The 24,718-nt window shown below is 34.8% G+C and overlaps 1 protein-coding gene across 3 annotated transcripts in view; it reads left to right on the forward strand.

Annotated features, from left to right (window-relative positions):
- ATF7IP (activating transcription factor 7 interacting protein) overlaps window positions 1-24,718 on the forward strand; it is a 103,753-nt gene that overhangs the window by 18,697 nt on the left and 60,338 nt on the right. For all 3 annotated transcript variants that reach the window (XM_007427708.3, XM_007427707.3, XM_025166346.2), the window contains one exon: window positions 12,466-13,556. In XM_007427708.3, coding sequence (XP_007427770.1) covers window positions 12,473-13,556 — 1,084 coding nt within the window. In that variant the 5' untranslated portion in view covers window positions 12,466-12,472. Of the gene's footprint in view, window positions 1-12,465; window positions 13,557-24,718 lie in introns of those variants that run through there.

Here is a 24,718-nt window from a genome sequence, read left to right on the forward strand (position 1 = left end):
TACAAATGTTTAAATGAATATGTTTTTTCTCATTGGTCATATTGTCATGCATACAGTAGTTGGATCTTGGGGCAGCAGGGGTAAGGTAATAAGATGCCAAAGATAATAACTTCAAATTGAGATTCAGATACAGTTAGAAAATTGACTCCTGCTAGTAGTAGGAATTGCAGTAGAATCTTGTAGCAGGGTTTAGTGGTATTACAGTACTTCACAGTGCTCTTCTGGAATATAAAACTTTAGGACAGGACTGGAAGAAGCCCAGGGTTGTGGTCAGCCAGGAACTTCAATACTGTTTTGGGCAAAGTTATCTGAGGAACTAGGTTAACAGACCATCCTAAAAAACTTGAATGCAATTCAGTAGAGAAATATTGAAATTGAGATTTAAAATATTTCAAAATAATAGCATTCTGCCTTTATTACAGTAGCATTTTTTGGAAGATAACCAGTTGCATGAGAATTGTCCTTGTTTTAAGTCATACAACTGAAATAGCCATGACTTTTATTTATAATCCAGTGCAAACATGACATACCAGATCTTAAAAGTTCCAATGTATAAATTTAAAAATTACAATAATTTAGTAAAAGAAAGAATGAAGAAGAAATACAGGACTGATTCATTTTATGAGGTATGTACAAGTTCAAAATAACTTTTAAACAAACCAGATTGAACAGTTAATTATTTCAGTCATGTATGAAAGAGGTGTCTTTTTAAAGATAAGTAGTAAAACGCATAAACAGTCAATTACCATACTTAATCTTTTTAGTATATACTGAAAATATTGATAATTTTTATTTTGATTGAGGCAACTTATCATTGAACTTTTAGTTCAGTTTAGAACTATTCACCCTTGAACATAAAGCATAGTGAAAATTTTCTAGTACTGCAGTAATCCTACTGCAGTTGCTTTAGGAAATAGATGCTTGTATTATGTACATTTCTGCTACTATCAGCAGGCAGTAAAGATTCTATTGTGGACTCTACCCCATCTGGAATATCCAAATAATTGTTTTCTGTGATGGGAGAAAAAAAAGTAATTAGCAATTATTTAAAATAGATATCATATGAAAAAAGTATCTAGTTATTAAAATAATGCAAGGAAGAACAAAATTTTAAATTTGTGTGCAAGGACTAAATTGTTAACTTTTATCTGACTTTATGTGCTGCTTCCTCTTGTGTTAGAATATGCATTTTTTCTGCTATGGCATGGTATAAGGGAAACATCACATTGCACACATTTCTGTGCAGGCAATTGCTAGCACTGTAGCAAGCATTGCCAATAATCTCATTCTAAAGACTTTCTAGTGCAGCTGACATTTTCAGACTATGTACTTTATGAGAGCGAATGTGTTTCCTCTAGGAGCATTTGTTGTGTAAATAAAAATCTTGGCACTTGTTTTTCCAAAAATGTGGATAGTTAAATGAAAGGTCATGCAGTAGGCAGGTTCAACAAAAATGGAATATATTTTGCTTGTGTAAAGACAAATAAAGCCTGTTCTCAAGATGGCCGACCTAGAAGTGTTCTTCTACTGTTTTGATACATAAGGAGCTAAGCTGAGGAGGAAGTTCATTTGATAGGTGTCAAGCTATCTCCAGGTAAGAAAAGTAGTTTCATAATATTTTAAAATCTTTTCCAAGTTTTTTGTAAGTTTTTAAATATATTTTCAAGATTTAAAAAGCTGTTTGATTAGGTTGTGTAGCAGTATATTTGAGGACTCAGGATTGTTGGAGATAACCACAGATTGATTATTTAATGGGGTAATTGACATAGATGGTTCTGAGATGAGATTTGTGAGCATGTGTAGTGGTTCTCTCATAAAAAGAGTTTTGCTTTAATTTTAATCCATACATCGCTAAATCTAATTGCAGAACTGTTACAGCATACTTCAAAACAAGTAACAGAAATAGTGTTGGATTTTTTTTTCATTTTTCATTTTGTTTTGTGTCTGATACTATTAAAAATACATAATTATTCAGGCATTATTTGAAAATATAGACTATTTCTTCCCACACCAGGAAGCATTTGTTTAGATTCTTCAGAGTTCTGTGAGATTGGAGATTTACTGTAAAGTTTCTAGCTCTCAAGACTGCATGAATACATTTTGGAAATATAGTGGTATGTTCCTAATAGAACAAAAACCAAATAAAGAATCTCAGTTTGAAACCAATAATCAGCATTTTAGGGGTTTTTTTCCTGTCTCCCATTGAACAAATCCATCAGATTATAAATGCTAGATAAGTAAATGGAAATCTGCTTTAAGTTTTTATCTTTCATATTGTACAAAATATTTGCCATAGCTTCTGCAGCATTGTTTTTTCAGTGCTGAGCTATATGTGAATATTTAAAATACTTGTTCATTGTTTCTAGAATTTATTCCACATTACATCAGTACATGTGTGGGAAACATAGCTCATTGAACAACAATGAAGATGGCAGCATTGTAGAATAAATCTAAGAGTTACAGGAAAAGCTTAAATTGCATGTGACCAAGGGGAGAAATGTTTTCATTATCCTAATTGACTTTTGATAGAATTCTGTGTCATGAATGTATTTAAGATTACAAATTGAATGCTTACATAATTTAAAAATCATATTTAAAATATTTTTTATTATTGTTTCTATAATAAAGTACTCAGTGATATATATAATAACAGTAACAACGAAACAGTTAAATTATTCTAAACAACTAAACAAAGAATTGCAAGAACAGTTCTGATTTGGAGTATTAAAAAGAAAACAGCAAACTTTTAAAAAACGGAATGTTTTCAAAATTCTAAATTACAAATCTGAAATAGTCTGGGAGAACAAAAAAAGGTTGTTAAAAAAAACCCTAACTTCTGCATCTGCTCTTTATAATTTTTATTTTGCTTTCTTCAAATTGTGATTATTTTGTTCTTTCCTCATGTTCTATGATAAATACAGTTTAATTTGGACTGTCAGAAGAGTAAATAAAAGTGAAAGTTAGGAAATTGGGATTACAAAGAGTAGGAGTTTTTGAATAAAACAATATCAGAATAATTATTATAACCAGGATTTCATGTAGTTTTAGAGTCTGTTGTTAGAATTTGTAGTTTCTAAATGTAAATTGTACATCAACCAAAGCATGTTGCTCCAATGAATGACCTCAGTGTGCAATGAAATTGCCACTTCTAATTGAAAAAAACAAATCCATTTTCTGACTAGCTTTACCTCTCCCAGGGTTAAAAAACAAAAAAAGAGCAGAGTGAATATTATTGGCCAAACATCTGTCCTCTTAGGGTATGACTCATTCCTCTTGTAGCCAGGATAACCTTTTTTTCTCATTGATTTGAACACAAGACAACTTAGCATTTATAAAGAAGGTGGGATTTCATTTATTTAATATAGCACATTAAATAAACTGAGAAAGAATAAATCTAGATGATGGGTTTTAAAACCTATGAACAACAATATCAGTAATCAGGAAGGAAAACTCATTGTTACTACATTCAGTCTTCGTTATCTGTGCATCACTTATTCACCTCTATAAAAGTGTAACTCATTTTTCTTCAATTGTGGTCTCAATGCGGCTATACGTAGCTATGCACAATAGAGAAAAAAGTCTGAGAGCCTTACCGTACAGTGCTGACACAAGCTACACTAAGGGAAACTGTCCTTGTTCTTGCAGTGTTTGTTGTATTAAGTCTCCATGTTGTTTTGATAATAGATCATGTGGTCTCACTAGGAACAATGCTTCAGTAACCGCTGTTTCCATTTCCATGAAGGTTTTTAAGAACGTAACCCCCACGGATAACAAGAATTGAGCGTAACTGGCAAACTATGTTAAAAAATTGATGTTCTCATGCTTACTGAAAGAGTGAAAATGTTTATGCAGTATGCCAGATCCTGAGGCCTTAATCATTGTCAACTGTTCCTCCATGATGAAATGTTCTGAATGACTACTTGCAGCCACCATGTCTAACAATAATGAAACATTTTATCATCATAACAGTTACTTTTTGGTTTCCAATTCCAGTTTGGTAGTCAGAACTGGTGACCACTCCATATTCGCTCTACGCATCTAGGGATAGAAGAGTTCAAGATAGGATTTAAGATGCAACATGTAATTTCATGTTAATTAACATTGAGTTCTTTATTGTATCATACAAATGCCCCTTTGGGAAATTAATGCAATGCTTGGTATCATTGTCCTTATATTTTATAGAGCCAAATTATCCATACATTTATCCTAGCGCTGTCAGTTCTTACTAGCATTCAGCTCTTCAAGATATCAAGTAGAAATAAATAATTTGCAATACTCCTATGAGATACCATTTTACTGGAGATGTCAGGGATTAAGATTTTAGACATGCGAAACATCTGCGCTACCATTGAGTTATAATTGTTTTTATTTAAGGGGAGAGAGACCAGGTTTAACAACCATGTTTCCCCCAGCTCCATGTATTAATGTCTCTTATTTAACAAGCTGTTCAAAGAAAATAAAAAGCTCTTTACATTCTGTCTGCTGTATGTAGATATTTGATCATTAAACGTCTATTTTTTATTAAGTGAAGCTCATTTTCCTTGACTTCATTTTATATGTGCTTAGGATAATGAGAATTTAAAAAATAGAAATACTTTTAAATTGAAGTACACTGATTTGTTAAACATGGAAGGAAACTGATTTGAAGCTTCAATGATTATGCGTCATGGAAGGCAGGCCTCTCTAAGGAGATCTTGCTCAAATACACTGGGGTTTATTTAATGAAAAAGTGAGTAACTTTACAGATAAAGTTTTATATTTTTAGTCAAACCTGTTAAATGCCTCCCTATTAAATTATAAGTAGGTTTGTGTGTGTAGCATTATATGTACATATAGTTAATGGTGGATGAAAATTTTAACAGCATTATCATTGTTTTTAAATTATACAGTTGAATTTAACTGCACTTCTAAAGATTGAGCTGTATTTCCTGTCTTTAATGCTAAAAAAGAAATAATGGGCAAAAAGTGCCATTTTATTTTGTGTTCTATGCCTAATTAAAACATTGCACAAAAAGTTGTTAAGTGTGTAAGATATCTGCTGACCTGACTCTTATGGGAGAACGTGTTAGTTTGACTTTGTTATGAAGAGCACTGCATTTGTATAATTTTGCATATGGAAAGAGGCAGGAAGATTTCATGCAGCTCTGCTGTTTTCACATACAGTAGTACTAGTGCTTAGTAGGTATGCTATTTTTAGCCCTGTTGCCAGGCAGATCTTTTCCTGCTTCCTGCTGATTCTCAGCCTCTAGTACTGCTGGGCTTGTACAAACCAGTCTTCAGCAGCCAACCAATCAAATTATGCAAATATTCACTTATTTGTCTGACATCAGACTTGTTATGTCTTGTTTATGTATAGTTTCTCTTACTTGACTTATTGATAATATGGCAACATGGCTTCAGGGGCTTCTTGTTAGAACGGGTTTTTATATACTTAGAAAAGATAGTGTCATTTTTAATGTAAAGGTAAATCTGTAGGTTAACTGGGGCGGGGGGGAGGTAAGTCTCTATTGTAACAAAATTTTGATTTGTCACATCTCCCATAATTGAAGTGTATCTACTTGATCCACATTTATTATTTTGTACAGGGGTTGGTGTAAGCCACTTTTGTCTCTGGCTGTGCACGTACAAGCAGATGTATTTCATTTCCCCAGATGAAATGTTCTAAGAAAACAGTACTCATAGGCAAACAACACATTTTTTTGAGAAATCAGTAGAAACAACTTATGTTTTAAGATGTATCTTGTAAGAGAATGTATCATAGCTTTCTGGAAGTTTATAAATACTTGTTTCTTAATACTAAAATTCTGAATTTTGATGTATTACTATGTAATTTTCCTTGTGATTCCAGAAGGTGACACTTGATGGCATAAGGCTATAATAAGATAAGGTATTAAATATAATTACAAAGTCACGCATAAGAAAGCAGCTAAAATTTAAATAGGCAGTTACAGGTTTTGCTTTTTGTTGGTTCATTTTCATCCTAGTTAAAAACATGATAGTATTAAATACTATATCACTTTTAGTATCAAATATTTATTTGCTGCTTCAAAATGGGTTTCTTAATGGTGGCACAATGAGAGCATTGTCAAAACTTTGCTTGGGCAAGCCTTCAGCAGCCAGCAAAATCTGGAGCAAGTTTTGAGAGATGTCTAAATCAGTCACAACAGATTTATTTGGCTTTATTCATGAGAGGGGTTGCACATAGTCATTTATCAATTTAAGGGGTCATTGTATAATCAATTTAAGAACTCCCACTTTAATCAGTATACTATACAGGTTCCCATTACACTACACTGAAGGCTATTTACCATCTTTATAAAACAACGGAATGCTAATGTGACCATGCAACTGTCCTGCTGAGAGGGCAATTTATACTTGTTTATTCACAATCCAAATTATAGGAAATAATGCAAAGATGGTTAAAAAGGTATATGTTGAAAAAGTATCTGAGAGAATAAGCCAATAATAACAGTAGCAATAAACCACGACTGGTTAATATGGCAGTTGATTTGCATAGGGTTTAAACTAGCTTGTAATTGAGTAGTTCTAGGGTTCTAGCAATCATCTGTAGGATTTTAGGTTGCTTAGAAGCAGGCTTAGATTCTACTGTATGTAAAACTAACACAAAATGCAAGTCGCTTATTTTTGTGCTGGTTGAAGGAGGGTATACACACTTCTAAAAGGGAAGGAATACCATTGATACTGAAATTATATGAATTCAGATCTAGGTTAGACTCTTCATTTCACAACCTGAAAACCTGTTGCATAGACATTTCTAGTTCAGCTATTTTCAGTCTTACAGCTACAAGTAATATTTACACTTAAAATTATATTAAGCAATGATATAATTAATCCCCCAAATTCTCAAAATACTGTCAAGGATTATACTGTTTTCTAAATATTCAGCAGTTCAATTTTTCTTCAGGCCCTATCTAAATACTATTTATATCCTTGTTGCTGGACAGAACTGAGATTTCATATTCTTAACTGATGGGTCAGGATCAGCTTTCTTGAACCAATTGGATAAGATAAAGCTTTCACAGGAAAGGGCTTGGTAACAATAACGCAGAGCTGCCAATTTTTTTTTCCTGTAGTTGCACAAATTAAATGTGTGAGTACAGCTAGCTCCCTCTTCAGTACGCTTCTGAAACTGCAAGAGCTCAAAAAATAGAAGGAATACTGTTGCTGTTGTTCTATCATTATTCCTCCTGATTTATGCTCATTCTAAATGGCAACCATTGTACAAACTATAGTTCTTGAAGTCTGGTTTTTCTTAGTAAAATGAGGAAGTAAAACGAGCAACATAAGCACTAACCTTATATACTGGTATAATTCAGCTTGTGTGGGAGATATTGTAATTTTTTTAAACAGAATATTTTTGTTAATTTGCTGAGGACATAAATGGAGTATGAAATTAGCAAATATTTATGAAGAATTTTAAACACTCCAGTAAACACTTTGAGAGGAAATATAATCTTAACACAAAATAAGATTATGTAATATATGTATGAAAATTGCCTATTATTCCAAAACACATCAATGTGTATTTCTCCATGTGTATATATTCTTGACACAGCAAAGCAGAGTTCATTATACAAGTGTGCATTTGCATTTAATGGGCTGTTAGGCAACATCTGAGCCAAGTTTTAGAAAAGGAGTTTATAGTCCTTCATCTAGAACATGATACCATAGCCAAGGATTTCCTATTTACTTTGCAGGCGACACTTCATGCAAAACCGCTTAGCAATGAATATTATTTGCTTGTATAAGTTTCTTCTGTAAGTAAATGATGCTTGTTTCTGGACTTTGTTTTTGGAACTGTAATAGAAATTACAGTATTTGTAATATGTATGGAACTTCTTTGAGCAGTATGTTTTAAGTCTATCATATACAGTTGTCTTTTCATGATCTCTGTCTTCCCTGTTGCCAGGCAAAATACATTTGAGCTGGAAGGTGATTGGCTAACCTTTTTAACTGCTCTCACATGACTTCATGAGTATAGGCTAATCCAATGCTAATACCTATTTTTGTTGCCATGTAGCAATGTTCTTGCTTTTGGAAACAATATTAGGGATGGGAAGGAAAGGTTCCTAATTATGAGGGCAAGGATCCTTTGGGGTATCGCTTTAGAAGCCACTTTTACTCATTTTCTCAAGCATTGAAAATTACATCAGTATTGACTAAACTTTTCACTAAGTAAAAGTGACAGAGATTTAAAGAATTTCTTCTGGTGGTAGTAACTTAATTAAATAACATGAATATTTAATATTTAGATAGGAAGGAACTTTATTATGCATAGGCTAAAGTATAAGCTTTTGCAAAACTAAGTAAGATTTTCTTGCATAGTTCTGTCTCCTAACTTGTCATTTGTCTCTGAACTACAGAACTTTAAAAAATAAACGCAAAAACAAAACTGTTGAATTCCAGAAACTGTTATTTCTTGGTAAAACATATCTCTAAGAATTGTGGGTGTTTTTGAATCCACTGAATTAAGTTATACAAGCTTTCCTGAATTTTCTGTATTCTGGGCAGTCATTTGTATTGGAAGAGATCAAAGTTCATTACAGTGTCCTTATTTTATGTTTTTGTATGCACTAGATGTAAATTGTAGATATGCAATTCACTTTCTGAATTAAAAAATTAAGAAGCAGAAATACTGAATCTCTCTTTTTTTCTTTTTTTTTTTTACTATTCCTCATGTATGATTTTACTATTCCTCATGTATGATTTTAAGTTAACTATACCAGATCTACATGCATATGAGCTCTATTAGAAGAATGGGAAATACTTTTTATAGCAATTTTATTCTAAAAAAAATGAAGAATCACTGATTGGCTTGCACAGATATCACCAAATTGTTTAAAGTGGTTGTGATCTAGTTCCATGCTGCTTTGGTTTTTCTTGATTTCTTCAGTAACAACAAATCTATTAAGTGGCTACAGTGTGCACCCTTGTGGATGTGACCTGAAATTGTCCTTTAAATTAGTTTTTACTAATGACTAGATAGCTTTGCAAAACATCTTTATTTTGCCATGTCTGGTCAATCAGGTCTTGAGTATGGGAAGAGAGATGTGCATGCTTGCTTTTTACTAAAAAATTGAGATTAGCATGAACTTTTGATATAATGTTTGGGGCCATTCATCAGTAACATGATTGTCATAATACTTAAATATTTACATATCAAAATAGCTTATTAATGATAAAGATAAATATGGTTAAGGGATACTGTCTTGCATGAAAATGTATAAAAGGGTAGCTTAAACTGTTTACTGTGCTTTGTAGTTGCAGTAAGTGTATATTAATTCAGTCAAGAACAATGGGTATTTATGAATATTTATCTTTTTTGAAAATCAAGTTTAGCTCATTGGAAAATATTAGGCTGCACTCTGAAATATATATTAAATTAAGCAATGAGGTATGTAATGACATTTTGCATTAACTTGCATTTGCTACCATCCCAGGTTGCATTAATTTTAATATTTGTTTGCTGGACAAATGTATGTTTTAAAAGGTAGTTGGCAGGAGCTTGAAATTAACAGCTTGACAGATGGTACATGTATTTTCACTAAATACTTTAAAACAAAACCTTCAAGTAATCTTGTGGAATAAGTTCTCATACTCCATATTACTAAGGGAGAGTTTTCTTGCAAAAAGAAAATTAGGAAAAGCTTGTATTGATGACAAAGATCCTGAGGCTTTAGCAATAACTGAAGCATCATAATGTACATAATTTTAATTTTAAAAAAACTAATAGAATTTTTTAAAATTAGCTTTAAGTTTTCATGTTCCAATAATTTAAAAATTATGCATACTGCTACAAAAGGCTTTATGCTACCAAGCCATAGCTAAAAACTTTTGTCCATGAGATTCATGTAGATTTTTTTGGTAAAAAATGAATATTGCTTTGGAGTACAATGATCAAATTAAGGAATTTTGTTTGATTTATTTCTCCTTCAGAAAGTAAGCTAAGTATACCATTCTGCAAGCAGTGCTACTTATTATTGAGAAAGCAGTTACTGAAATGCTGTAACTTCTTCCCCATCTCTAGTTACACAGAAAAGTCAGCTTTAACAATAGATTCTGCAGGATCATATATTAAATACTAAGAGATTATGAGTACAGATTTAGCAGTATGTTCAGATATTTTAAAGGATGCTTAATAAACATGAATATAGAAAAATAATTGGTTATATACAACCATCCTAATCTTGACATACAGTTATAAATGATTAATTTAAATCCCTGTTTCACACATCACTACACTGAAAATCTAGAAAACTTTACTCGTCAACTTTTAAAAAGTCATTGATTATGAATGTGTTAACTATTCTACCTGATCCTGTGCACCTGCCTTTACAGCAGTAGTGTGAAATGTATGTACTTCAGAGAAGTTGAGTTCTTTCTTTAGTTTTATCCCATTTCAAGAAAGAGACAAAAGTGCAACTACAGCTTTTTATGATTAGCACAGGGGGTATTTTACATTATTGAGTTTTGTTTAAATGATGTTTTTATCATAAGGCTTTTATTCTATTTTCTTGTTAATTAATTGGCTAATAGGAATATGATAACCTGTTTTTATAAGTGAAGGTGAAATCAGTTTATTTTTGCATGAATTCCATTGCATATATATTCCTAATTTCTTCCATGGACTTCAAATTGGTGTGCATAAGGTTCATATAGCAGGGATGCACAAAGTAATGCCACAGGAAAACTTGTGCCTTTAAAAATACTACCACTGAATTGTAATTTTAAATGTTATTAATTTAATTTAATTACTGTAGTTAAATTTAAATTATTTATACAGACATATACCCCTGGCCCTAATTCTTTATCTTGTCCCTACCTGCTTTTGAAGATATGGCTATTATCATGCAATTCAAAGACCGAGTGAGGCCCTTAAACCTTACAAAGAATGTATACCTCTGTTATATTGCCTTCCATTCATTTCAACTTTAAGGAATTTCATACAGCAAGGGAGGGAGGGAAATCTATTCTTATATATAGGAATTTACCTGGCATCTATTTACTTCATTATTAAACATTCCTTGTTGCCTTCTCTGTCACAGCAGAATACCATTCCCCAGAGATATATATAGGGCCCACTCTCCTAAGGTTCTGAAAAGCCCTTGGGACCTGCGGTTTGTGTGTGTGTGTAACCCCTGCTATATTTTTCCCCCCACAGTTATGGCTGTTTTCTTGTTTAGGTTGTTATATTTTGTTGTTATGTTGTTAACTATTTTAATTGTATATTTGATATGTTGTAAGCTGCCCAGGGTCTTTTGAAAAAAGTTTTTTTTAAATAAACCAGGGACATGAATAAAACCATACATACAAAAAGGTATGAAACATTTATATGTGTACTTACATATACAGTTTCAGGAATAAATAGAAACATTTTAAAGATCTATATTTCTGTTCAAAACAGCATTTGTAAAATAGCACTTGTTATGAAATGGTAAATAAATGTTGATAAAATTTGAATATATTTATTTATTTACAAAATTTATTAGCTGCCCATTCCACTTTTTCCAAGTGACTTTTCAATGTAGGCTTTTGCTTTCATGTTCTAGACCTTTTCACCGCACTTTTAAATACCACTGAAAGATGAATTCTAGTTTTATAAATGTTCTGTGATGTTTGTGCAGTAGGAATTGACTTAAAATATTACTCTACATCAGTTTAAATTCCTTAGGATATTTGGCCAATAAATACAGCAGAATTCAGAGTGAAAGCTTCTTGAGTGATTTTATTCATTAAAAAAAAAAAATCTACTGAAAGGATTCCCAGATTGCTACCAGAGATGGTACAGGTAGACCTCACTTTCCAACTGCCCTGTTTAGCAATCATTTAAAGTTACAAAGGTGCTGAAAAAGTAACTTTACAACTGATCCTCACACTTATAACTGTTGCAGCATCCCACAGTCACATGATTGCCATTTGTGCGCTTCACAGTTGGCTTCCAACAAGCTGAGCTAATGGAGAAGCCGGCAGTAAAATCGCAAGTCACAGTCACGTGATGTCTCACTTAACAACTGTGGGTGATTTGTTAAACGACTATGGGAGAAGTGAGGTCATAAGTCTAGTGTAGTCATGTGATGTCTCACTTAGCGATGGAGTTGCTGGTCCCAGTTGTGGTAGTTAACCAAGGACTACCTGTAATCTCTACCAATTTGTACAGCTTGCTATCATAATTGGTCTAGAAGGATGACGATAATATAATGTATAATGTAATTTCAGCATGGTGCCACCGGTACTTTATTTTCATTACCAATTCTTAATAACTTTCTGAAATAGATGAAAAGGAATTCTATGCCACAAAAAGCTTCAATAAGATTCATTGTTAAAATCCGAAATCATCTTCTCCAATGATTTTGCAAAAAAAAAAAAAATCCTGTTGTGCTGAATGTTAAATTTTACTGATGAATTTTCCTTGTTTTTCTTTTTATCCTAAAACTACTTTTTAAGAATCAAGATGGAAAACAGTGAAGAGCCTCAAAAAAAAGTTTTTAAGGCCCGCAAAACCATGCGAGCAAGTGACAGACAACAGCTTGAAAGTGTATATAAAGTAAAAGAAGAGTTTTTGAAGACTGCTGATCTGAAGCTGTTAAATGGAAAACATGAAAATGGGGATTCAGATATCAGTTCTCCTATACTAAATTCTGGCTGCATTGAGGAAAGAGAGGTGAATGGCCTAGAAGATATATGTCTTGATTCTGAAGACAGAAAAATAGAATCTGAAGAAATCACTGATGTCAAAAGTCTGGATAACAAGGAAAACCAGCATGGTGGCTTAACAGCAAAATTTGAAACTCTTTCTCCTGAAAACGTCGTTTCTGAGCAACATCATGAAAATAGTAGCCCATCTTTAAGCCCTGAATCTGAAAGTCAAGTACTTGAATGTAATAAAGATAATGACATCCAGGAACAGATTATTATAAAAGATGACCTGAATCATAAAGATGTTTGTGTAGAAGATACTTTGGACCAGAAATCCTCATCAAATCAGACTGAAGAAGAAAATAAAGTAACCTGTAACATTAATGACTACATGGTAGAACCAGCAGAAACAAATGAGTTGGCTATTACTTCAGAACTGCCTATGGAGGAAAAAAATAGTGCAGAGGAAGCTATTGTAAAAGAAAACATTGATGAGGAAGCAATATCTAGTAGTTTGAATGCAGATGAAGGTCCAAAGAATGAAATTAACAAATCTGCAGATGTTCTAGAGACTAGTGCTCAAAAAACTGTAGAAGATGAACCAACTGAGAGTATGTTGGGAAATGCAGCCAGCATGGAAACAGATGAAATTATTCCAATTTTAGAAAAGCTGGCCCCAGCAGATGAATTAAACTGTTTCTCTCAACCCATCTTGCTTCCTGTGGAGACTCCTAGCTTATGTCCAGAAGAAAAGGTAGAAAATTCTTTAAATTCTCCATCTAAACATGAAAGCAATGAAAGTTTACCCAAAGAAGCTTTCTTGGTTCTTTCTGATGAAGAAGAACTTTGTTGTGACAAAGAAGCTGTAGTGTTAATGCCAAATCATGCAAACCCTCCAGGTGAGTGGCATCTTTTTTTTTCCATCTTAAATGGTAGTTCTAAACAGATCTGTATTAGAACTTAAACGCATCTCTTAAGTAAAATAATTGCCTTATCTGTGAAATAACAAATTAGCTGCATTAAACATTGAATAAACATTATAGGGAATCCCCGGGTTAACAACGCCTGGATTACAGATGACCCATCTGTTAAGAACGGAGGCTGTTGTAGCAAAATTCAAGTTAAATACATGATTCAAGCTAAATACACAATGGTTCGAGTTCATTACATAATACTGCTTATACAATATTATATAATAATATTGTTCTGGCTTATATACAAATGCGACTTACAGACCTAGGGAACGGAACTCGTTCTTAAACTGAGGCTTACTTGCACTTGTTTTCCTACTTATTATGAATCTACTTTCAATAGTGAAATTTGAGCAGGATTGATTCCCAGCAATATTTCATTTGTAACAGAAATTGCCGGTTATGTTTGATTTAAAAAAAAAAAACTCTTGAAGTTTCATTTGTGTGGGTTAAAAAAAACTTAATTGTGAAGAAAAGGCCACAGCTGAAGCATGCCTCAAAAGAGTCTTGTACACTGGTGTCATTGTAAGCATTAAATTCTATTGAGGAGAGACTTGAATTCTGAAGAAAATTCTGTCAAAATAATACAATGCCATCTGCTGGAGCCATCTGATTAAATAGTACTCAAACCACTACAAAATAATTCCCAAAATTCTTCAAGACAGCAGAGAAGAATCAGTTGATTAGTATTTCAAATATGTCTGAGAGACTTAGAAAACCAATTTTTGTATAATTCTAACTTAATCTAAATTTTAAAATTGCTCAAATTGAACAGCTATTTCTATTTTTCTTAACATTTATATAGTGCCCTTGATCCTATTTAAGCTGTGCATTGTTTGATTTAAATTATTTAACAACAGAACAAATAAATTAAATACCAAACCTTAACACTAAAAGCTCATACCAGATTAAAACAACTGTGTCCCAAAATATAAATGAAAAGTCAATTTTTGATTAAAAGTTGACTTTAATAATACTGATCACTGCTTCTTCAAATATTATCAAATTGTTATGTAGATTGACCTCTTCCAATCTGTTGGCTGCTGTGTTATTCTCCTGATTTGTTTGGTTAGAATCTTTACTGATTCTTATGTTGATTGCCATATTTCTGTAGGTATTCCATCAGTTCCTGTAGCCTTCCAATTTGGTAATTACTAGAGTGCTGATCTAACTTCATCTTCATCTTAAAAGAGATCCTTCTAAGTAAGGAAAATGTTCTCAGGTATCTTGGATGTTGACATCTGTACTGCACAGAATTTCAGTACTCTCTTTCAATTTCTGTTTGATCTTGAAATAGGTTATTGTCTATACCAGTTTGAGGTTGGATCCTTTGAAAGACTGCTTGTTCTTCTGCGTCTCTTTCCATCTTCAGTGTCTTTACAGATAATGCCGTAACACTATTTTTTGTTTCTTTTGTTATCTGAAATACTTTGTTAAGCTCTTTAAAAAAAAATACTTTTTATTAAGGATTTTAACAACAGTAAAAGGTAATACAAAATAAGAGTAAGAGAAAAAAGAAAAATAGAAGAAAAATATAAAGAAAAATTTTAAAGTGCAGAAAATAAAAAAGAAAAAAAGAAAAGAAAGAAGAAAGATATTTAAGGAACTGACTTCTAATCTTCTTTACAGCAGTTAGAAACAGACTTAATATTATTCCTCCCCACTTGAAATTACATTACATAGATCACTTCTTCACATACCCAACCCTTTTCAATTGGTAAATCCAAAAATCATTAACTCAGTTCAACCCAGTTTCAGGAAAAGATCCATAAAGAGTTTCTAGTATTTTCTAAAAGCACTTATTGTCTTATTCCTGACCAAACAAGTAAAGTTTATATTCCTTTCTCTTATGTAGTATTCTGAAATTATTAATCCTTAACATGACATGATGTAATGGTATGTGGGAAAGACCTTTGGAAGAAATGCTGCCTAGGGAACAGTCAGATAAGAGACTGCAGCTGAATATTTGGCATGGGAAGAGGCTCAGACGGGACCCTCCCTAATTTCTCGGGCTGTAAAGGAGACGGTAGGAGAATTGTACATTCAGACTTGCAAGATTTTGTTAATGTAGCTTTACAATAAAGTAGAATCAGCTTATCTGGTCATGTTTCCTGTCTGGTCTACATGATATGGCTGACATCAATCTTGCAAGTCTCATACTCTTTTCTAAAGGGAGGAATTTCAGGAAAGGCCTCTGATCCTCAAGTAACTCTGCTATCTGCTAAGATCTAGCAGCAGCATTGTTGCAAAACTAGCAGCAAGTGGATGCACAGATAACCAATTTGTGGAATACCATTATACAACTAATGTAACAGCTGGGGCAGAATTTGCCCCACTCGCAGTAGCACAACAAGTCATACCCGCACCCACAGTGATACTCCAGCCATGCAACTTGTTGCACCGTAAATCAGATCAACATTTAAAGGAATTTGCTTCTAAATTTTAAAGGGCCCTCTTGCAATTATTAAATATTAAAATTCATTTGTCTTTCTCGTACCATCCGGAGGCAAACAGAGAAGCTGAGAAAGTTAACCAATTATTGCAGCAGTATTTTTAAGATGCTATATTTCTTACCATCAAGACAACTGGAGTGGTCTCTTACCTCTTGCTGAATTTGCTTATATCAGTGCAGCACACTCATCAATAGATATGTCAATGTTCCAGGCAACTTAAAGATTTCACTCATGAGTCTTACCAACAACTAGGCAAGAAAGCACCACACCACAGATTTCCTGCACAAGAGGCAAGCAGCCCAGAGCCACTTAAGGAACAGCTCGAACTAGCAAAAAAGCAGCAGATGCACCCAGACTAGAGGGAGCTAGAATTACAGAAGGGGATTTGGTGTGACTTTCTACAAAATTTCTGACTTCTGCCAGACCTTCCAAGAAACGACTTGAAATTTATTGGCCTTTTCCCAGTGAATAAGCAAATAAACCCACTAGCATTTTGTTTGCAATTGCTAGCATCAATAAAAGTTTACCCTGTATTTCATCAGTCTTTGCTTGTGAAAGAGGCACCCCCTGCACTTTGCATTCACAGATGGCACCCCCCATACTGTTAAACAGGGAGGAAGAGTACAAGTTGAAAGCAGTGCTAGACTCTAGAGACACAGAGGGAAGTGGGTTGAGTACTGGATACACTGGAAAGGCTACCCAGAGTCAGGTCATGTGAGGCCACAATGGATGTGCATGCGCTGCAATTAGTATACCACTTTCATTACCAGAACCCTAACAAATCCTATCCTCAGCAGTTACGGTCTTGTAGGTGTTAGGCGCTGACCAAGATGAACAGGAGTTCTTTTATGGGGTGGAGGGCATCTCAGGGATAGCAAGAGACCAAGTAGGGGTCATGGGAAATGACCCAGCTCCTTTCACATCAGGCATAAAGGACATGAGGTGGGGAGGCCAACAGATTCCCAGTTGAGAGGCTGATTTATGGGACATCTCGTGATTTTGGGAAGTTAATGGCAAAAGAGGGGAGTGATACGGCTACATTTCGTTCTCACAACCCACAGTTTTATACTGGGAACTTGCGAAGGGGGAATGGGTCAGAAGGGGAGGGTGACGTAATGGTATGTGGGAAAGATCTTGGGAGATGGAGTGAAGAGATGCTGCCTAGGGAATGGTTGGATAGAGACAGTATAGCCCACAGCTGGATAGTAGGTGGGACAAGAGGCTCAGAAGGGATCCTCCCTAGTTTTTCAGGCTGTAAAGAAAATAGCAGAAGAATTGTACTTTCAGACTTGCAAGATTCTGTTAATGTAACTTTACAGTTAAGTAGAATTAGTTTATCTGGTTGTGTTTCCTGTCTGGTCTACCTGGTAAGATTTACACATTAAGATGTTGTAGAACCTGATCTTCATCTGTATCTTCCTCCCATCCTAAATTTTTTTTTAAGACTTTAAGCCCTCTTTTTACTATTTTCACCAAGTTCTATATTTTTCATCTCTTCTTTTATCTCTCCTTTCAGATCTGTTTTAAATGATGCATTCATATAGGCAGTTATTGATACTGTCATTGTAGCTGTAAGATTCTTTCCCAGTTCTTCAGAGATCCTTTGGAATGCCTGAAATGTAATACCTTTTTCTACCATTTCTGTAAGTTTCACTACTTTTCTAATAACAGCCATTCCAGTCCAGAAAGGGGAAATAAAAGTAAAAGAGGGACTTCTCCCCGTTCTCCACATCGTCAAGTCTTTAGTCCCATTCAGCATACTGTAGTTCTGTAGTCAGATCATCTTTAGCAACTTTTCCATATCATTTGTTTTGCAAAGGTATCCGATCATTGTCCCCAATTAGTCCAAATAGAATTCTTTCTCATGGAGTTATATATTGTTTACTTGCTTTAAAAAAAAAAAAATTTAATCAGTAAATCCAAATTCAGCTGTTCCCTTGGTCTGTTTTAAACCTTCTTAATTTAAACTCTTGGCAAGCTTTTTGCCTTTAACTAGTTTTAAATCCTCTAAATTGTTTGTTTGCTCTTATCTTTAATCTGGGAAGATGGATCACTCTCTGGGTGGCTTGATTGCTCTGCTGCATCGAAGATCTCTCTTTAACTTTGAAATAATTGTCTTCCAAATGTGTTTAGGAGAGGGGGGGCTTTTGCAAACCCAGTGTCCTTTGCAGGCTCTGCTGTGGCTGGGAGTTCGCTGTCTCTTCCATAGCCCTTGGCACTTAGACTCATAAGAAGCCCGCAGAACTTCGGATCTTGTGGGTCTCCTCATGAAGAGCAGCCTTTCAGAACACAATGAGCAATATCCAAAGAGGAACCGTTGATGCAGGCTTAATGCCCAACCACTGGATTTTGCCACAGTGTTGTTTTCACTGTTTGCAGAGGCGTGCCGGTCTGCCACTTTTTCCCCAACCAGAAACCACTTCGTTAGGCTTCTTCCTGAGATCTTTGTATTTCTTGGTTTTGGCTTGTCTTCTTGGCAATTTCCACCATGCTTTCTGACATACAGTTGGGTTTCTTCTGTTTTCTTGGTCTTTGTCAGTCTCTTTTCACATTTATCCTTTTTTTTTTAATAGTAATTTTATTAAAGATTATAATTACAACAGTAAAAACTAATACAAACTTTAAAAAAGAATAATAAAAAAGAGAAGGTGCAGAAAAAAGGAAAAAGAAAAGAATATAGTAAAGAAAAAGAAAAATATATAAACTGATTTCCCATGTTTATCACAAGTATAAACAATTTTAGTAACTTATCACCTCCTATTAAAATATAACAAATGATCTCTTCTTCCCATATCCCATCTCTTATCTATAAACAGATCCATAAAGCATCATTTCAATCCTGGTGTCAGCAAAAGTCCATTAAGGATTACCAGAAATAACACCATCTATTTTAACCTTGATCAGATAAACCAACTTTATATTCGTTCTTTTTACTTATAGCAATCTTCATCTTTAGGCCATTCTACGTCAAAAAACATAGAACTTGATTTCTTTTCATTTTTTCTTTGTCCCTTCTCACAAGATTTTTTAAAACTTTAACAAGCCTCTTTTGTAAATCCAGTATAGGAAAGTTATCCAGGTCACTCTCTTGGTTTATTGTTTGTATATCCCTTTTAATTATTAAGACATCAGCTGGTTTCTTTTGTATATCCAGTGTAACATCTTTTTCGATGTCAATCTTGTCATTTGTAAATCCACTTTCAACTCAGTCTTGATTTTGTCAGGTAAAATTTGTTCCTCTTCCATAACATCTTTTAGACACAGTTCTCCATAGAGACAGATCTCTCTGTTGACAGTATTAAAATTAACTTCAGGGTCCATTGTCCATTCTCCTTCAATGTGAGAATGTTTTGCTTCGTTTTGTAATTATGAGTTAAGTTAATGTGTTCTTCTCCTTTAATTGTTATCTTTAGTTCCCTATAGTGCCCAATTTTTAAAATTTTACTGTGTTTTAAAAAATTCAAAACAAAAGCATTTTCCCACAGAAAGGATTCCTTATAATTAATTCCAAAATCTTATTTTAAATTTATCTGGACTTTTAGTCTGTTTGTAACTTTCTAAAATCAAAGTTTTAATCACCCTTTTGCTGTTTATTTCCCCCCAAAAAATTTTTTTAAGTTCTTGAACTTGTAGTTAAAACTTTCTTTCACTAAGGATTGAAGGAAACTTACCTGGTACTTTCAAACTTGCCGATCCAGAGGTTTCTAATAGCTGAAAAGCAGTTAACAAGCAATTTTTGAATGTGATTAGAAAAGGAAGTATGCAAACTTAGTGACCTTTTAAAGGCACTGACCGTAGTTTGAGCAAGATGGCTATTCCCTCGTCTCCCAGAGCAATAAACCACCACTACCTTGCTGTCTTCTCGTGAGGAGCAGCTCTGTGGAGTATTTCTGGGTGATCCCAAGTCCTCTCCTTGTCCGGAGAGGAATTACCAAAGAGCGGTTTACTTGCTGGCTCTTCGTTCTGCCATGGTCATCAGATTTTTGTGCAGCCATCGTCAGTCTGCCATTCTTTCCTCCAGAAGCCTTTACTTATTTATTTATTAAATTCGTATGCCGCCCATCTCCCCCAATGGGTGACTCTGGGTGGCTCACAATTAAAACCCACAAACAATTAAAAAAATAAATACACATTAATTAAAATTGATTAATCAATTAAAAGGTCAAGCTATAAAGCAAACCCTATACATAAAAAACTAAAAACATTCAAGATGACGGGGCAGAATCAATTACCCCATAAGCACTTCCACCAATGTGAGCCCCCATCCAGCCCCCAGGCCATCTGGCATAGCCAGGATTTCAGGCTCTTCCTGAAGGCCATGGGAGTGGGGGCACACCACGCCTCAGGAGGTAGGTTGTTCCACGGGGTGGGGGCCACAGCAGAAAAGGCTCTCTTCCTAGATCCCACCAGTCAAAATTCCTTGACTGGTGGGGTCTGTAGCATGCCCCTTCTGCTGGACCAAGTGGGGTGGGCTGATATAAGAGGGGCAAGACAGGTCCTCAAATAACCTGGTCCTGTGCCATGAAGGGCTTTAAAGGTGATAACCAACACCTCAAATTGGACCCAGAAGCAAACTGGCAACCAGTGCAACTCGCATAACAGCAGTGTTGTATGGGCCCTCCTGGGGGCATTCAGAACTGTCTGCACTGCTGCATTTTGCACCAGCTGTAGCTTCTGGATACTCTTCAAGGGTAGCCCCATGTAGAGTGCATTGCAGTAATTCAACAGGGAGATGACCAGTGATGGTGCGGAGGGTCTCCTGATCGAGGAAGGGGCGTAACTGCAGCACAACACGAAGGTGTGCAAAGCCCCTCCTAGCCACAACTGCCTCCTGCTCTTCAAACAGGAGTTGTGAGTACAGGAGGATCCCCAGATTACACACCGTGTCTGACTGGGGTAGTGTGACCCCATCAAGAACCAAAGATGACAAACTCCTAGATCTTGAGGCTTCTGTACCCGCAGCCACTGTCCTACCAGGGTTCAGTTGAAGCCTGTTGTCCCCCATCCAGGCCACTACAGCTTCCAGGCACCATGAAAGGGTAGCCACAGCATCATTTAAGTCACCCGGGATGGAGATACATAATTGAGTATCATCAGCATACTGATGATACCTCATCCCATGGTGCTGGATGATCTCACCCAACAGTTTCACGTAGATGTTAAATAGGAGTGGCAAGAGCACCGAACCCTGAGGCACCCCACAAAGTAGGGGCTGTGGGTTAGACCTCTCGCTCCCTATCAACACCAATTGGACTTGTCCTTGGAGAAAGGAGCTGAACCAGTACAGAACTGTGCCACCCAGCCCCAACTCCTGCAGCCGACCCAAAAGGATACCATAGTCAATGGTATCAAAAGCCGCCGAGAGATCAAGAAGAGCAAGGTTGGATGCACTACCCCCATCCTGCTCTTGCCAGAGATCATCCAAAAGTGCAACCAATGCTGTTTCTGTCCCATAATTGGGCCTTTCCACATTCATCCTTAGCAAATTCTTTGATATCCTTCCACAGTTCCTCTATTTATCAATGAGGTTCAGTATTTCAAAGCAATTCTTTGAAAATGGTGGGTATATGGTCAAGTTCTTATGGAAATTGTTTGGCTTTCTTATGCTTTAGCTTAACTTGTAACTTGTACATGAGCGATTTGTGATCCACAGTCAGACCTTGGCCACATCCTTCCTGTTAAAACTGAGCTCTTCAACTTACTTCTACCAATAATATAGTCAATTTATCTGGGTACTCCATCTGATTATGTTCATATATATCGGCATTGTTTTGGTTGTTAGAAGATTGTGTTAGCAGTCAAGAACTCATTGGATTGACAGGAACTAGTAAAGTTATTCTCCTGCCTCGTTTTGCTTTCCTAGTCTCTATAGTTCAACTATGTTTTAAGGAGGAAAACTTTGGAATCTCCAACCACAAGCAGGATATCTTGCTTGCATTTTCTGTCAACATCATATTGAGTATGATCATAAAACTAATCAACCTCCTTTTGCATCAGTGGTTGGAGTATAAACTTATTGGTGTGATTTTCTTTAAAACCTTATCAAAAAACATTTCTTGAATGAATTACCCTTTGCCACTAAAGTATTATATACATGCATATACATTTTGCTTTTCTCTTTTCAAGTAAGAAACATAATACAAAGTACAGCAAAGAGATAAGAAATAGTAAACAAAAAAAATTGAAGGCATGGATTGTGAAACAAGAAAGAAAACTAAATAAATTATTTCATACCAACAGCATTCACTATACCTCTCCGTACTTTTCTACCCTTACGAACCATCCTTGCTTCTACCACATCTATATAATGATTTGTACATTGTATTTTGTTCTTTAAACTTCTCACCTCTCCATTTTTAATGTCTCACCACTGCTATCTGAGTATAAATTTCTAAGTCTTCCCTTTTCTCTCCCCCTTGGCCAATTTACTGATACTTTATATGTTAGTGTGCAATTTGATTCTCTTTCATTTTCTCTATATGACCAAATGACTTCAACATATTTTTTGTATTGGTCAGTCACTTTTGTATTCAGTCCACATTATTTCATCACTCATTGATTCTTGACCCTATGTCTTCATATTTTACTACGTACTTGTCTTCACTCCCACTGTATTCAGCGTGCATTCAGTGTAATTTATTTTCCCTTGACACATTCCCCTTCTCTACAGTGAAGTGGGCAGAAGCATTTTCTTATGTACAGGCATTTTCATTTGTTTCAATTTCAATCCACATATGTGTTATGTATAAACTTAATACATTAAAAAAATTAAAATGTCTGTATATAATTTAAATTTTTAAAAAATCAGTCCACATATTATTAACTCTCTAACAGCATTTATGCAGGTACATACTTGTTATTTGAAATTTTTCTGGTAGTTTGTCATAACATTTGCTACTGCTTCTTGTAACTGTTTAGCAGTACAGGTTGTCCTCATTTCACAACCACAATTGGGATCAACAGTTCAGTCATTAAGTGAATTGGTTGTTAAGTGCTTACAGTTTTACACAGGACAATGCATAATAATTGACTGTAATGGTGAACAGATGACAGAGAGAGATGCTGTAAAGATTGTAAATGTGGGCATTGGTTGCAGTTACTTTTTCATTGCCATTGTAACTGCAAACAGTCGCTGTCTGAGGCAGTGACTAAATGAGGACTACCTGTATGTTCAATTGGTACCAACTCTTTCAGTAAAGACAGAAGTTTCTCATTATATATAAGTACACATAATATTAGCATTGTGGATATTGTTCCACTTCTTAAGATTTAAGGTAACAATTTCTCTTCTAGGTTATTTGCATGTTTTACACAATTTGCATATTTCTTATGCAGCTGATCATGTATTCAGCAATTTCTGTACAGCATCTGCTTTGGTGTATGGATCTTGGCTGGAAGTCACTAAATCATGTCAATGAAGCGAGTGTTCTCAGCCTTAAGTGAGAATTGAAAACTCAGCATTTTATCTTGTCAGTTTCTTCGTATTGTAATACACTCATTTTTATTACAAAGTCATCCCAGCCTATTCCTACATGATGGAGTTTCTTTTTGCAGCTATGGCTAATAACCTAAGTCTTTCTGGCATGCATGATACATCTGCCAGAGAACTCTGAAATGATAGACAAAGTTGATGGCTCTGAGGATGACAGTGAAGATGGTGTTCGTGGGTCTACCTAAGCTAACAGTTTTATGCAGTTAGCGTTATGGGACACACACTTAAAGAAGTTGAACTGCAAAGCAAATATCTGCCTATTTTGTTTAGCTTCATTAATTATCATAATGTAATAACATCTGTGTTTCTTTCAAACATGAGAATTGTAGGTTGTAACTAGAGAAGATGCCTTTAAGGTGTGGGGAAACATGAGAGAGTATCGGTGTGGTGTAGTGGACCTTGAAATAAATCTGGTATTACAGTAGCTTAATCTGATTTTACCATACCATTAATTAGTGTGGCCAGGTCTCCATTTTCCAGGTAAAACTGTAGGTAAAATTCCAGCCTGAAGTAATAAAAGGACTTCTGGTTATGCTACCATCTTGATATACGGAAGCACTGCCAAATTTGGTAATTGATCCAATTCAGGTTGTTGTACACTTGCTCCAATATTGGCTTGCATATATAGATTCCTGTTTTACCCTGACTGGTTTATTGGGCAATTTCTATCAGTATAAATATTCTGAGAGAAGTTTGTGATAAGAATATAATGAAAATCAAACAAACTATATATTTAAAAACTTAAGACAGCTGATAAAAACCAGTATGGAATCCACTCCCTGAGGATTTAGCTTCCACTCTTCCAATATTTAGAAAGTCAATAAAAATATCTTTTGCTAAGTCTTTGTTATTTTTAATCACTAGTTTTTATTTTTATTTTTATTGTATTAATTTAATATTTTTTCCGTTTTATACTTTGATTTTTTTTTTATATTACTGTAAGCTCCCTCAAGTATGGGAATAAACAAGAAAGACATTAGAATTAAAAAACCAGGGAGATTAAAACAGCTCCCTGGGGCGAGTGTTCTATAGACAGGATGCTACATTAGAAGACACCCTTTCCCTAGTCATTTACCTTGAGTTTTGGTCGAGAAGCTATAGAGGAAGGCTTCTGATTTTCTTAATGTGCAGCCAAATTGAGAAGT

The sequence above is a fragment of the Python bivittatus genome, unplaced genomic scaffold (genome assembly GCF_059951505.1).
Source record: "Python bivittatus isolate LINGU-HERP-01145 unplaced genomic scaffold, Pbiv_v1 ctg000330_np1212, whole genome shotgun sequence".
In the NCBI taxonomy this organism is placed as follows: Eukaryota; Metazoa; Chordata; class Lepidosauria; order Squamata; family Pythonidae; genus Python; species Python bivittatus.